Source organism: Narcine bancroftii, chromosome 9, assembly GCF_036971445.1.
Source record: "Narcine bancroftii isolate sNarBan1 chromosome 9, sNarBan1.hap1, whole genome shotgun sequence".
NCBI classification, from domain to species: domain Eukaryota; kingdom Metazoa; phylum Chordata; class Chondrichthyes; order Torpediniformes; family Narcinidae; genus Narcine; species Narcine bancroftii.
The window spans coordinates 37,527,814-37,543,859 of record NC_091477.1 but is presented as its reverse complement, the minus strand read 5'-3'; the positions used below and the strand labels follow the sequence as shown (position 1 = coordinate 37,543,859).

General features: G+C 41.4%; 1 protein-coding gene and 1 long non-coding RNA gene across 2 annotated transcripts; both read right to left on the bottom strand.

The window, feature by feature from the left end:
- Positions 1-3,772: 3,772 nt before the first annotated feature.
- On the bottom strand, positions 3,773-8,247 carry LOC138743440 (D(1) dopamine receptor-like). Its single transcript, XM_069898837.1, has one exon. It carries the CDS (start codon positions 6,613-6,615, stop codon positions 5,281-5,283), a length of 1,335 nt encoding a protein of 444 aa, XP_069754938.1. The 5' UTR covers positions 6,616-8,247; the 3' UTR covers positions 3,773-5,280.
- A 116-nt stretch (positions 8,248-8,363) lies between these two features.
- Positions 8,364-15,226, bottom strand: LOC138743441 (uncharacterized). Its single transcript, XR_011344880.1, has 3 exons — positions 15,070-15,226; positions 11,083-11,202; positions 8,364-8,459 (listed from the first exon to the last, which is right to left on the bottom strand). It is a non-coding gene; the product is annotated as an uncharacterized lncRNA (long non-coding RNA).
- Positions 15,227-16,046: the final 820 nt, after the last annotated feature.

Here is a 16,046-nt window from a genome sequence, read left to right as displayed (position 1 = left end):
TGACTCCAGTATTTTAGTCATTAACCCAGATGCATCCCAGGTGCATTTGTGAGTAGAGTACACTTTGATCTTTGCATAATTAGGCCCTGAGACATCCCATATTTACACAATTAGGCCCTGAGACATCCCATATTTACACAATTAGGCCCTGAGACATCCCATATTTACACAATTAGGCCCTGAGACATCCCATATTTACACAATTAGGCCCTGAGACATCCCATATTTACACAATTAGGCCCTGAGACATCCCATTCATGTTTAGACAAAAAAAAAATGTCAAAAATACCAGAGCAATGAAGTAAAAATATATATAATTTGTGCTTCAAGCTTTGGTGCTGACCCAACAACTAAATGCAACACCTGGTGCAGCACCAAGTCAGGCAAACCAGAAGATCACACAGCTTTGTTTCCCAGGCTGTGTTAAATTAGCTGATCTCAGTCAGCTAACAGCTGGGCACTAAAAAAAAGGTTGCACCAGCCCTGGAGTCCAAATCAAAAGTATTAGCCTTGGTTCCTTTTCCACAATTGCTCTAAAGTGACCTCTGCTGGAAAGAAATAATAGAAAAGAAAATGCTGGAAACACCAGAGCAGACATGATCTGTGAAAAGAGAGAGAAAGATAAATGGAGTTGAATGAACTTTCACTGTGTCTGAAAGAACATAATAATGCAACATTCATGGAAAATTATGTGGAAAAGAATGTTAAAAAAGGGAAATCAATGATAGAGTAGAGGGTAATAATATTTACAGGAATGGTGCAATCATAAATTATAACAGAGGGTCTGCAGATGGAGTACAATGTTAGTAAGTATGAGGTTATCCACTTTGGCAAGAAAAATAAAAGAGCTGAATATTATTTAAAGGGTGAAAAACTACAGCGCTGTTGCTCAGAGGGACTTGGGAGTGCTTATGCATGAATCACAAAAAGTTAGGTTGCAGGTACAGCAGATTATTAAGAAGGCAAATGGAATGTTGGCCTTCATCGCTAGAGGAATTGAATTCAGGAGTAGGGAGGAAATGTTGCAACTGTATAAGGTACTGGTGAGACCGCACCTGGAGTACTGTGTCCAGTTCTGGTCTCCATATTTGAGGAAGGATATACTTGCTTTGGAGACGGTCCAGAGGAGGTTTACTAGGTTGATCCCTGGGATGAAGGGGTTGACTTATGATGAAAGATTAAATCGTCTAGGATTGTATTCGCTCGAGTTCAGAAGAATGAGAAGAGATCTTATAGAAACATATAGGATTATGAAGGGTATGGATAGGATAGATGTAGGAAGGTTTTTTGAGCTGGCCAGGGAAACTAAAACGAGAGGACACAGTCTCAAGATTTGGGGGAGTAGATTTAGGACAGAGATGAGGAAAAATAGTTTTTCCCAGAGAGTAGTGAATGTTTGGAATTCTCTATCCAGGGAAGTGGTTGAGGCTGCTTCATTAGACATATTTAAAATTCGGTTAGATAAATTTTTATATGATAGAGGAATTAGGGGATATGGGGAGAAAGCAGGTAGGTGGAGTTAGGTCATAAATTAGATCAGCCATGATCTTATTGAATGGCGCAGCAGGCTCGATGGGCCATTTTTGGCCTACTCCTGTTCCTACTTCCTATGTTACCTATGTTAACAGGTAAAGAATCAAAAGATAGATCCAGAAAAGAGACAAATTGCAACAGGAGAGCAATAAACTATCGTTATAGATACAGCATCTACTCAGTTATAGGCTGCAATGAGGAGACTTCAAAGTGGGCGCTTAAGTCATGTTCCTCAAATGTGCATAGAATTATGTTAGGGAAATGTTGAACTGGAAAAGTGGAATGGAATATTACAGAATATAGACTGATTAGATGTGTAGCTAAGGTGTGAATGAATTTATTTCCGACAATAAACTCAATATCAGCAGACAATCTATTCTCCAAAGAAGAAATATGGAAGCATATAAAGGAAGGAAAATTTTGCAGATAGACTAAAGTAAGAGCAAATAACAAATTGAAAACTAATTCCATTTTTTTTCCAATTCAGGACAAAATCAATAACTGTCATCTATACAGGCACTGATCTACTAGTAAAAGAGGTATGAGTAAGAGAGACCAAAGCATGTTTCATAAACACTATTTCTGAAGCTGGAGAAACACTTTTTTATTAGGAAGATGTGAGTGGTGTCAAAAGAGTTTAGCCAGGTTGCTGGTTAGTGCAGAATGGCTGAGGCCTCCTTTCAAGATGCAAATGTTATGGGATGAAATCTATGGGAACGGAACACAGGGAAACAGAATGAGAAAGGAAATTTTTCAACTGGCAATGAGCATTGTGGAGAGTTCATAGTCAAATGTACCCAGCAAGAGGTGAAGGGCACAGTTCATAGAAATAGGTTTAAAGTGGTGGCTAAATGGTGAAAGAGCAGAACAAGAGGATTTTTGTTTGTACGGCTTAGGAAGGATGTTAAGGCAAGCAGTTAGTGGTTGAACGATTATAACGTTGGATGTCATAAAGAAAACATATCCAAAAATAGAAGTTCAGAGACATTAAAAACAGTTGCTGATTCCTTGGCGGTAGAATTTTGGCCCAATGGGAAGCCAGGGAAAGTATGTCCCACCAGAAGGTAGAACTTGTTTGGCAAATAACAAGAGCACCTCCCTTCACAGCCTGATTAATGAGAATGTTAGAGGGAAATGGAGAAAACAGAATTGTAGATTCAGAGGAAGGTCAACTACTTCAGCCTGACTGAGAATTGGCACTTCATCTTTTGGTTAAAACATTTTACAATCTTGCAAGCTCAACCACACTCAAATCTTTCAAACCTCTGCTCCCTTTTTCTCAAGACATTAGTTGCTGATTTAGTGGTTCTGCTGTTCCCATAAATATCTCATTTGGACGTGCCACTAACTTTTGAGATTGCACCGTCATTCTTGTAGGCATTTCTTCATTCCTGCTAACACAGATTTTTTCCCTTTGCTCTATTGCATAACCATCAATTTTACCCACCTCTGCACCCTCTTTAAAGTTGTTAAAGCTCATATTTCTGACAAAGGTTGTCAACCTGAAACTAATTCTGTTTCAAATTAGCAATAAATGCAGTATTTTGCTTCTCTTTCACCACTGGAAAGAGCATGCTTGTGAACTTCAGATGATCAACCCATTGGTCGAATATTATATTTTCTTTCGACCCTCTGTAGTTCTGTACAGTAAACATCAACACACTCTGGAAAGGAGGTGGAAAGTTGCAAGAGAGAGTTAACACTATCAAATGTCTAAACCTATGAGGATATGTTATCAAGTTTCTATTGCTATTATGTACGCATTTACTCAAAACTTCTTAACATTCCAGTCAAAGTTTTGGGGGAGGTAATCCAAGTCAAATTTACATTGAGGACTATGCAGGATACTTGCAATCCAGTACTACAGTTCATTTTTATTAACCTGTATTGTGAATTGTCTGTCTAGTAATGGCTATAAACAGCAGCATTGGGCAGTTCAGTGTTGATGTTGTTGCATCTGGAGATGTGAGTGGAGGTCATGTTCCACTGAAACATTTCCACCTGTACAGAAGTGTTAGGGGTCTACTTTAAATAACCCAATACCCGTTACATGCAAAGTTATTTTTGTTTAGTGGCAATGTGTATTAAAATGGTCCCGTGACGGACCTTCATAGCAGGGCTGTATTTTTCAGCTATCACCACGAAAGCTTAGAGATCTCCAGCACTAATAATTCCACCGTGCTGAAGTGAGAATAAAAATCCAAGATAGTCGTCTTTTTAACAGTACACACGATCGGTGTCAGTTGTCGAATTAACATTTAATGACATGACATTTTGTTGTACATTCACTATCGGTATCAGCATTGCTCGGCCCTCCTGAAACAGTCGCGATCATCAGAATTTGTCGTGCGTTTGGCTTTCGAGCTTCCAATCCATGTTTGCTTCTTGCTTAACTGGGTGCGTGGTCATTGCGTTCAGGTCAGCATGACACAGGCACCAGCGACCTTTTTTTCAAAGACCTAGCTCTGAGGAAAGCAAATAAACCATACATGGCGCAGCTTCAAGCTTTCACACATATGCACTATACCCCACCGAACAGCAGACAATGAACAATTTCCACGTAGAATCATTTGTTTGCCTCGATATTATTAACACAAGAAAAGAAGGCGAGAGGTAGAGGTAATTGCGTTTTGATATATCTCATATATATCTATATATCTATAGATATATATCTATATATCTATATAGATATATAGATATATATTACTAGATATCAAATAGGAGCTTAAAACTGGTGTGATAGTAGTTTGCTTTCGGAATGAGCACAAAATCCACGTCACATAAAGATGTGCGGCTAGTTTACTTCTGGACAAACGGGGAGAATGGCCTTCGAAGTCTGACAACACAATCCACCCGCGTCTTTACAAGTTAGAAGTAACAGAATTTTTCGAGGAAAATCTTTTTACTAGCTACACCCTCCCATTCAGCGTATATGTGTACCATTACGAGTTGTACAATACCGTTCTATCCGTTAATAAATACTTATATTTTGAGTACACTGTTTTAAAAGTTTGGAAGCAAGTACCGCAAGCCTTTTACATATCTTCACAGTACAAGTACATGTCTTTTTTTTCCTGTAAGAGGACAAAGTCTGATATTATTAGAGTGTGAGGGAACGCCCATCTGAACCAAGTAATAAACATATCCCAATACTGAGTATAGAATACAGATAAGTACTCGATTGGAGAGATTCAGTATTGAGTGGTATATCTGCTTTGTTGTTAACTTTACAGTTAAGGAGATCTGGTTGTAGGTGCGTCCGAAAAGAATGGGAAAATAAAGTGTGGTAACTCCATCTCATCAAGGGCATGAGTCCAGTTAAAGGCTTCGGTTATTATATGTCCACGGACAGGCCCTATTCCATAGCGATTGGCATAGCCTGAATCTGTGCTCAGATTAAACATTCTGGGCAACATTTTAATACCTGGCTGGCATTGTTGAGACTGTCGCACTAAATAAGTCATAACCCCTCACTAGGCAGTTCCTCTAAGGATTGTCATATATTCGGGAGAAATTAGATCCGGTAGACTCCTGCGACATTTAGTTTCGACCAAAGCTCATCTTTGAATCTAGGGGAAAGAACGATCTTGTTCAATACAACTTATTTCAGGTAACTAATAGTAAGCAGTGCGTAGCTAATGGTAGATGTTAAGTGAACCACGTTTAAAAAAAAGTTTGATACCAGCTCGCATATAATTTGCCTCTTGAATTAAAAGCAGCACATTTCTGGTATTATTCTGTCAACCATCAGGTGTGTTGGCCGTTTTGGGTAATGGGAATGATTTTTTCCAGGGAGACGTCAGTCTCATAGTCTCCATTGCTGGACAGGAGACTGACGGCCCCATGTTGGGAGACTGGGGAAAGCTTTGCGCAGCGGTTGGGATCCGTTGGATTTTCGTGAGTGCAGGGCACCGAATGCGGGATCAGGTAGACGCAGTTCTCCACTTTCTCGAGGGACCCGCTGGGGTGGTAGGCAGATACGCCGTTGTGAATAGTGACTGTCTCCACCGCATCGCCGTTACAGAAAGCGTCGCAGCCCAACAAGGTGGAAAAGGCCTTGCGGAAATCAGCGTTGAAGGCGTAGATGATGGGGTTGAGGGAGGAGTTGGCCCAGCCGAACCAAACGAACACATCGAAAGTGCTGCCACTGACGCATGGCAAGAGCGCAGCCGTGCTGTTGGTGTGGGCTTGAGTCTCGCAAAAGGGCACGATGCAATTGAGGATAAAGAAGGGAAGCCAGCAGCACACAAACACCCCCATAATGACCGACAAGGTCTTGAGAACTTTGGTCTCCCGCTTGAAGGACATTTTGAAGGAGCTCTCGGGCTGCTGGATGTCCGCGTTACTGCCGCTGCTCCTGTTGCTCTGGCAGTTCTTGGCGTGGACGGCGGCTCTCTCCAGAGCCGAAATACGTCGAATCTGTTTCTGGGCGATCCGGTAGATCCTGGTGTAGGTGACGACCATGATGGCCACGGGGATGTAAAAACTGATCAGGGATGAAGAGATGGCATAGGTCCTGTTCAGGCTGGAGTCACAGTTGTCCCCTGGATGTTGGGAACTGTTGTAATCCAATGTAGTGGCGCGTTTAGCCTTGTGCCAATTCAATTGTACTGGTATAAAGGAGATCAGAACCGAAAGGGTCCAAGCCACGCTGATCATCACAAAAGCCACGCTAGGTGTCATTTTGCGCTCGTAGCGGAATGGGCTGGAGATGGCCCAGTACCTGTCCACGCTAATGACACACAGATTCAGGATAGAGGCCGTAGAACACATTATATCAAAGGCTACCCAGATGTTACAGAATGAACCAAAGGGCCAAAACCCAGCGATCTCGCTCACGGCTTTCCAGGGCATCACCAAAACGGCCACCAAGAGGTCGGATACGGCCAACGAGATCACGAAGAAATTGGTAACTTTCGATCTCAGATGGCGAAATCTGATCACCGCCGCGCAGACCAGAGTGTTTCCCAGGAGCGTGGAAAGTATCAACACGGAGAGGAAGCAGCCCGTGAGCACGCGAAACGAGGAGTCCTTCTCTGGATCTTTCGAGTCCCCATCCATGGTGGTCGCGTTCAGACTCATCACTCCAAAGAGGGAGGGTCCATCCTTTATTCCCCCACCTCCACGCTGCGCCTGGATCCCGCAACTAACCTAACAAAGTCCGATCAGTGGGAAGAAGTCATTTCACACTTCCAACATATAGACCTACCTTCAAACCATCTCCACGGTGACTTGGTCCACTTTTAGACAACGGGTTTTATCCGGGTTTAGTTTTATGTTAAAATCCATCATCGTTCCGCGGCAGAGGAACATTTCTTTCCCTGAAGAAACAAGTAACTCTGAATCTTGTATTGTTCCCTCGTCCAATTGTGCAAAATTCTGCAGAAAAATAACGCACATAGATCGCATACTAACAGGCTATTGTGCCCGTGTGAGCGTCCATGTTTTTTTCCCTCTCTTCACTCGTATCCCACAGAGGCATAAATCTAATTTGACAGTGGGGGTGCCAGAATCTTTGTGGCTTTCAACGTTTCTCTGGCAGAATTTCTCAGTCTCGATTCCCTTCGCCTCCAGTGTCAAAAAGCTTCCATACTCTGCGCCCCACCGTTCACGCAAAGAGCTCGGAGATAAAATGTAGCCTTTAAATCACCACAAAACAGCATCAATTTCGTTCAGAAGTGTAATCCGCTTCGAGTCGCATTACAGCTGTGATCGGTGGGAGGTCGAGTTTACACCCAGCAACTGCTCTAATGAGATCAATAGAAAATGCTCGGAACACATAGAAGGTCGGGCAGCGTCTACACGGAAAGGACAGCAGGGTAAAAGTTTGATGCTCACGTCCTCTGTCAGAATAGCTCCCCGATGTGCTGAAGATACTATTTTCCGATCATGAAGCGTTTGCACCGAGGTTGAAAAAAAATACTCACTCTATGTCTACTAGGCCCCCAAAGTCTGAGGCAACTTTATGCAGGGATTGTTCTCAACAGAAGTAGTGTGTTCGTCAGGTCTAATTCTCCACGTTTCGGTGAATCCTTCGGTCTGAACTTCTCGTTTCACCCTCCGGAAAGCGCGCCTTTAATTGTTACTGGACACCAATGTTTGCCATGGCTGTGTTTCCAAAGGAAGCGACGTTCTCCAATCTGTTCAGAAACGACCCAACACTCTTCTGTCCCTTGTCTAATGGGAGAGTGTTTGTTGAGCAAGGACTGAGCGAGAGCTCGTTTGAAAGCGAAAATAACTGATCGTCGAGATTTTCACATCCATGTCGAGGAAAATACAGATCCCAATCACATCGAGAAACACAGGAGAGCCAACTACTTTGAGACCAAAATTCTTCATCACAGTTAAGTCGCCGGCTTTGCTGCATGTGTCGTCATTCACAAGGACTCGTAGCAGCCCTTGCGACCTCTTTTATTTTTCCCCCCAGCTCTGTCGCTAACGGATTGCCCATAATCTCTGATTGCTGGGCGCGATCTTGTTGCGCCATCAAGCGGTTTGCGGATAATGTTCTCCAAGGTACGGGTGGCGTTTCTACCCGGGGGTTATGTCCAGCCATGGATGTTCCTTTGGTCTGACAGCCTACGAGGTGACAAGCAGCTCAGTAAACGGACCCCGTCGGACACGAGGGGAACAACATCTTAACAGTTTTAGCAAATACTCCGGACTACAATAAACTATGGAAAACCTCGACGAACACAAAGTTCGGCTAATGCTAGGTCTTCGGCTACAGTAGGCGTGATGCGGCGAAATGACATCTCCCCCCCACCCCTCTTCGTTACCTGCAGCCAGAGAACATGCTTACAATTTTCCTCGAAGTCGCTCTCTTACCGTATTGAATGTGTGCCGACCTCCTGACAGCAGAATTCAGCTCCGGATTGTAATAAAACCAGAAAATACTGCAGGGTGCGAGCAGATCAGGCAACATCCTAAAGCAGGAACAAAGTTAACGTTTCAAGTTATAAACCCGTCCTTTGAGCTGCATCTACATTTCGCTTTTAAATGCAAACGAACGCAGTCATTTTAAAAAAAAACTGTCCTTTCATGAAGAGTTTTGGTTCCTTGTGTGCAGAATTGGGCACGGGGATTTTGTTCTCAATTACACGCTTGTCATATATTTCTGATGACGGGAATATCTTTGTTTTTCCTTCGCTTTTAATGCCGTACAGTAACCTTTAAGGGCATTCTGCCCAAAGTGAAGGGCGTTCTGCCCATTCTAGAGACTGGGAGAGAAAACCACAGGGAACAAGACTCCATTCTCTATGCTATAAAAGATGTTTGGTAGATCCTTTGAACCGTGCCGTGTCCTGTGTATGCAATAATCATGGCTCTTGGTCGTATTTGCTATTTTAAATAAAGTGTTTAATTTATTCTTTTGCGTTTGATTTGTAGAGCGTCTGTCGGTCGCCGTTTTAAGTACCCCAAAGCAAATGCAAGATTCTATTCCCCTTAAAATAATATTGCAAATCCGCCACAATGTGCTCTGCCCTATGTTATTTACTGTAAAGCCAAACGGACGCAACACCTATCTTGAGAATGTTTGAACTGTTTAAATGTTTAATCCGTTTTCATTGTTAACAGTCTTTTACCAATAACCTCGCCACTTTGTTTTAGAAAACAGTTGGGTTTAATTTTCAACAATGACATCGCTTTGTCGTTTTTTTAAAAAATCGTTTAACTCAGATTTTTCCTCTAAAATAATTTGAATTTGTATTTTAATGAGATTGATTAAGTATGGCATTGGCTTTTAAAACAGATTTAAAATCTGTTTTAGCTGGAACAGTTTATAATTGTTGAATTGTGTAATCCATAAACCACTGAGCTTCATTATTTTTTAAATGTAATTCACATAAAGATGAATATACATAGGCAGTATTTAACCATGCAGTGCCTGCCAATATAGGTTCACTAGAATGACAGCAGGGATGCAGTGGCGTCACTAGGGTTAATGTCACCCCTTCCCCCATGGACCTCCTCCTGCACCAGACCGCAGAAAATCCTTAGTAATGTCTTTTTGTACTAATGATACTCGTAAATCATAATTCCTGAATGTCACTGAATGTAATGGCAACAGTAGTGAAATAAACTAGCAAAATTAAAATTACACCTTTAACTTGCGATATCATATGCACTTTGTGAAGGATTATCTTATATTTTATATTGTATATAGATATGTTTTAAAGGAGATCAATTTTGGCAGGTTATTTTAGTGTAGGTCACAAACACTTCAAAACCGATCTCATTTTAAAATGCAAGAGCTTAGCTCAAGCCAGATAGTCCAGGCTCCAAGTCCCTTTGCAAGAACTTCACGTAGGTGTAAATTGGACATGCTGTGGAGAAATGGATTATTGTTTTGGAAAGCAACAGATGAATGGTCCAGTGCCGCAGAATGTCTGAATGTAGTTTGCTGTTCTATGGAGGTAATGTGCTTTGCAAGCAGAGAGAGTCAAACAGGCTTTTCTGAGAGAGAGAGAGAGAGAGAGAGAGAATTCAGTTCTACAGCTCAGCAGCATCAGGTGGGACTGGAACTTGACAAGCTGGAAAGCTTGTGGAAAAAAAACATTTTGAAGATGGGTTGTGAGTTCTTAGTTGAGCCTGTTCAAAGCCCTTGTGGTCCATACAAGAGGAAATGGCTGGCCATATAATGTTTCATTTGAAATAAGGGAAACAGAAAAGGAACTCTGTGGTGACCTGAAAGAAAGACATTATCATCTGAAAAACCCTGATGGGGCAATTTTCTTCGGCAGGACACTGAAGTGGCTGATCGGAAGGAATCAGTTGTGGGTGTCCAACAAGCAACCAATCTCTCTCTGAAAACCAACAAGAACCTTCCTGAGCAGTAACCATTTACTTTTCAAGCACCAAAGCCTGGTGAACTTCATAAATGTTAAATTCTGTGCACAGAATAAGAATTGCCTGATACTGGTGAACTTGGAGGAATGAGAAGTGAGAGTGGACTGTGAATTAAAGAACTTTTCTAAACTTACACACACATTACTTACATGTGCGCTTAGAGTTAAAAGGGGGTTAAGTTAATAGTAATAAGTTAGAGTTTTATCCTGTTTTCATGTTTAAAGATAATTAAAAGCAACTTTTGTTTAAGTAACCATTTGTCTTGGTGAATTTCTCTTGGTGCTGGGTTTTGGGGTCCTATGGGCCCGTAACAACAGCAACTATAAAAACACCAGCAGCAATGAAAAGAACAACGCATGCTTGTAGCGCAAGCAGACAAAACCACATGATTTGAAGTGTCATTGTAATTGGGAAATAATGACAGCTCTAACATTGATACATCAAAATGATATGAGTACAAGGATAGAGACATCTTGCCACAGTAATGTATAGGACTAACAAGACTACATCTGGAATGAGATATGCTTTTGCAGCCAAAGTAAGAATATACAGTTAGAGAGGATACAAGGAAGATTCAACAGACTCTTTCTTGGCATGGTACTTTTGACATCTGAGGAGATATTAAGCAGACTAGATGTGCAATATTGTGAGATTAAAAGAATAAGAGGAAATTTTGTTGAAATATATGAAATCTACTACCTTCGGATGCCTCTGTGCCCGTGAGTGGGATAACTGCCACCTCTCCACCAAGTTGAAGATCCGAGTCTACGAGGCCTGCGTGCTGAGTACTCTTCTCTATGGCTGTGAATCCTGGGTCACCTACAGAAAGCAAGAACACCGCCTTAACGCATTCCATTTCTGCTGCCTCAGATCCATTCGAGGCAACTCATGGCGCAACAGAGTCACAAATGTCCAAATCCTGGAGAAGACTGGAAGTAGGGACCTCTACTCAATCATCCGTGCTCACCGTCTGCGGTGGGCTGACCACATTGTCTGTATGGAGGACGGCCAATTGCCCAAAGGTGTGCTACCAGATGCTCTCCACCCTGTTGGCCGCCCACGTCTTCGCTGGAAAGACGTCATCAAGCGCGATCTCCAGTCATTCCATGTCAACCATACTGACTGGGAGGGCCTCGGAAAAAATTGCACTGCATGTCGTTCCATGATTCGCAGTGGCACATCACAATGTGCCAACATCTACAAAAAGTTCTGTGAGGGCAGAACAGCTACAAGGCACCACGTTCATCTTTGCTCGCGAAGGGATTGACCTTGATGATGATATGGAGTTTAGAAGGGTAGGTACTTGGATTTTCCTGTCTAGGTGTTTTGGACCAGGGGTCAGTCTCAAAATAAAGGATCAGCCATTCAGAAAAGGGATAAGAAAATACTTCTTCACTCAGAAGATGTTGAAACTTTGGAATTCGTCACCCAGAAAGCATTTGAGGCTCAGTCACTCATTATATTCAGCATATTCAAGTTATATTTAATTATATTCAAAATTACATTCAATTTATATTCAATTCATTATATTATATTTTAAAAAAAGTTATATTCAAAAACATACCAGGGGTATGTTTTAATGGGGTGAAAATTGGGCGGTACAGACTCATAGGACCAAATTGGCCTGTTACAGTGCTGTATGTCTAAATATGTCTAAATAAATAAATTTGTCAAAATATTTTGGATGTTAAGAGAATCAAGCATATAGGTTAGTGTAGTAAATTGGCACCAAATTAACCGATCAATCATGATATTGAATGGAAGAATGTGTTCAGGGGGCTCAGTGGCCTGCTACTTTGCCTGGTGAAAGTCCATCCATAAAAAATACTTTCCTAATTGTCACCATACAAATATCCAAAGGAAGCTTGAATTCTATAATTTAATTGTCAGCATTAAGAAAATGGAAACGCCATAGAGCTAACAAAAAAATTTCCCTGTAGAAAACTTTGCTTTGTCTGAACAAAGAGTCGAATTGAATGAACAGTCAGTGGTAATAATCTGCGCTGCTTACTATTTCCAACATTTTCTGTTTTATTTTAGATTTCCAGAATCTGGAATTTTTTTATTAACCGTATATTGAGACCATAAGATATTGGAACAGAAGTAGGCCATTCAGCCTGTTGGGTCCGCTCTGCCATGAGATGATCCATTCTCCTGCTCAGCCTCACTTCCCTGCCTTCTTCCCATAACCTTTGATAGCCTGATAATTCAGATAGCTATCAATTTCTACCTTAAATACACCCAGCGACTTGGTCTCCACAGCCATTTGTGGCCGCATATTCCAGAGTTTCATCACTGTCTGGTTAAAAAAAAATTCCTCAGAGTCTCTGTTGTAAATGGGCGCCTCTCAATCCAGATGTTGTGGGCTCTTGTCCTTGACTCATCTATCATGAGAAACAATTTTCCCACATCTGCTCTGTCCAGACCTTTAAACATTCAAAATGCTTCTATGATGCCCCCTCATTCTTCTGAACTCCATGGAGTGCAGTCCAAGGGCTATCAAATGTTAGTCATATGCTCATCCTTTCATTCCAGGAAGCATTCTTGTTAATGTTCTCTGAACTGTCTCCAATGCCAAGACATCCTTTCTTAAATAAGGAGCCCAAAAGTGTACCCTGTACTCCAAATTAGGCCTCGCCAATGCCTTATAAAGCTTCAGCATCATATCCTTGCTCTTATATCCTAGATATCCTAGAAAAGAATACAAAATTGCATTCACCTTCACCACTGACTCAACCTGGAGAATACTCCACAAGGACTCCCAAGTCCTGTTGTACTTCCGAATTTTGCACTTTTGAATTTTCCTATCCAAAGAATAGTCTGCTCTTTTATTCCTTCTACCAAAGTACATGTCTATTCACTTTCTAACATTGTATTTTGTTTGCCCATTCTCCTAATCTTGGTCTCACTGCAACCTCTCAGTTTCCTACTCACTACCTGTCCCTCCACCTATCTTTGTACCATCTGCAAACTTAGCCACAAAGCCAGTTATTCTGCAATCCATATAATTGACATACAAAGTAAAAAGAAGTGGCCCCAACATCAACTTCAGCAGTACACTACTGGAAACTGGTAACCAATCAGAATAGGATCCATTTAATCCCACTCTGTTTCCTGTCATCAGCCAATGCTCTACGCATGCTGGTATCTTTCCTGTAATTCCATCTAGTGCTGCCAGTTCCATAACATCCTAAATATGTACTGTTCTGAAACTGGAACTCAAAGAGTGCTTTATGCACTCCAACTGTTGTCCTGTGAAGCTCAGAATGCATTTGCAAAGACTTCTAAATATAGCAGTCATCTTTAATAACAGCTATCAGCAATATTAGCAGATGTTGATTTCAATTTTTTGAGTGGCTCATTCTGAAATGTTTCTCTCCTTGTTTCTTGATATGAAGATTTTTTTGCATATAATTTCTGTGTCTGATGATTATTAACATATTAACGTTTGTCCTCTATGATGCAAAGATTACAAAAAAATCTTTCCTCATTCAACACACCCCCTTCCAATTTCTTCTCCTTCAGTCAATCTTTATTTTTTTCTGAACTCCTGTCCCCTTTTACTTTCCATTTTCCTTTGAAAATGTGTTTTCTCCTCACTTTTCAGCTGCCATCTTCTCACTCCATTGGGTTGATGCCATTTCCTGACCCCTAAATTCTGTACTTTACCTTCTCCAGGCTATTTCCTGACCATCAATAGGCCTTGCCATCAGCCTCAACAGTTATACATCCCACTTCCCCATTCCCCTCAACTTCAGGCAGTAGTCACCCAGTATTTCTTGGGTTGGCACTTGTTTAACTTAATTAGTGTGGATTCATCCTGCAGGAGCAGATGCTATGGATTGAATCATTATCTTGGGAGCCATCTTTGTGCAAGGGTTAACAGCAACACAAAATCTATTCAAAGACAATGATCTCAAAACCAGGACTACGAGACAATTGTGTTCCTTGGCCTTATCTATGCATTGAAGATATAAGCAACTTGCAAGTAGGCACCTAAAAGTACTGAAGATAAAGTATTAATGCTGCCTTTTTTAATCCTCTCCCAGGCCAAAATCTCAACAATGAGACATTGATCATATTCATGCAGCTTTGACAGGCAGGCCATATCGTCCCCATGCCTAACTCCCAAATATCTGAAGCATGTCCTTTTAAATTATTTTTAAGCAGTGTCATTCAAAATTAGTTTAAAAGTGCAAACAATCAAAATGCCATCATGGAAGTCCTGGGGCGGGATTCATATGTGAAACACCTACTCTGGTGTGATCAGACTGGCAAGTTACAAAAGGTTAGTGTGGTCATGGAGAAAATTGTGGGTAGCAAGCCAAATCCAGCATGGACCTGACATCTGAAAGGATTCAGAAACTTCCAAAATGTATTAAAATGTAATATGAATGAATGAAAGATTATTGACATATTCATAGGTGCAGTGTACAGTTCAATGAAAGTCTTACCTACACGATCTTCCCAGATGCATAAAACACACTGACAACTTAAGAATTGTTAACACATCAGATGCCACAGAGTGGAAAAATATAATAGATATCAAATAAAGATATTCACAGCTATAAAATACTACAAATATTAATAAATAAACTTATTTTAAATGACACTCACAAACATTTAAATATATTGAAACAAATAAGAAAAATAATAATTACATGCCATAGATCTGCACAAACTTACTTGGGGACGTCCTCTCTTTCAGTGAAATCAATAGAGAGGGAAGTCCCTGGAGAAGGGCAGATTCCCCAATTGCCCAATTCTCATTCCTTCGGGCTTTCTAGTAGGATTCCTTCAGGGTTTTCCTGGAGCCAGCTCATCAAGACAACCATGAAAAAGACAGAATCTGAAATAGAATCAGGATTTATTGTCAAGAGCAAGTCATGAAATTTGTGGGTTTGCGGCAGTCTCTTAGTGCAAACATTCATTTTAACCCCCTAGAAAAATAAGTAAAAATAGTGCATGAAAAGTCAAAGTGAGGCAGTGTCTTTGGATCATTGATCATTCAGGAATCTGATGACAGCAGGGAAGAAGCTGTCCTTGCACTGCTGAGTGCTCGTCTTTTGGCTCCTGTACATTTTTTCCCAACGGTAGAAGCAAGACGAAGGCGTGGCCTGGATGGTGGGGGTCCTTAAGGATAGAGGCTACTTTTTTAAGACACCGCCTCTTATAGATGTCCTCAATGGAATGGCCTTGTGATGTCGCAGGCCAAGTTAACAACCTTCTGGATTTTTTTCTTGTCCTGAGCGTTGCCAGCTCCATACCAGACAGTAATGCAACCAACCAGAATGCTCTCCATGGTACATCTGTAGGTTTTCAAGAGTCATTGGTGGCATACCAAATCTTTTCATACACTTCACAAAATATAGCCACTGGTGAGCCTTCTTCGTGATTGCATTAACATGGAGGCTCCAGGACAGATCCTCAGAGATGTTGACACCCAGGAATTTGAAGTTCTTGACCCTCTCCACTGCTAAGCCCTCAATGAAGACTAGATCGCGTTCTCCCGACTTCCTCTTGAAGTTCACAATCATCTCCTTGGTTTCGCTCACGTTGAGTGAAAGGTTGTTGGTGTCAACAAACTGATCTATCTCATACCAACATCCCTACATTCTGAGAAGTCTGAGAGTTGGCATGTTACTAAATAGTCAAAACAAGTC

Bases quoted from the DNA above. Each gene is read 5' to 3' on its own strand.
- LOC138743440 (XM_069898837.1), bottom strand. From the start codon at position 6,615: ATGAGTCTGAACGCGACCACCATGGATGGGGACTCGAAAGATCCAGAG.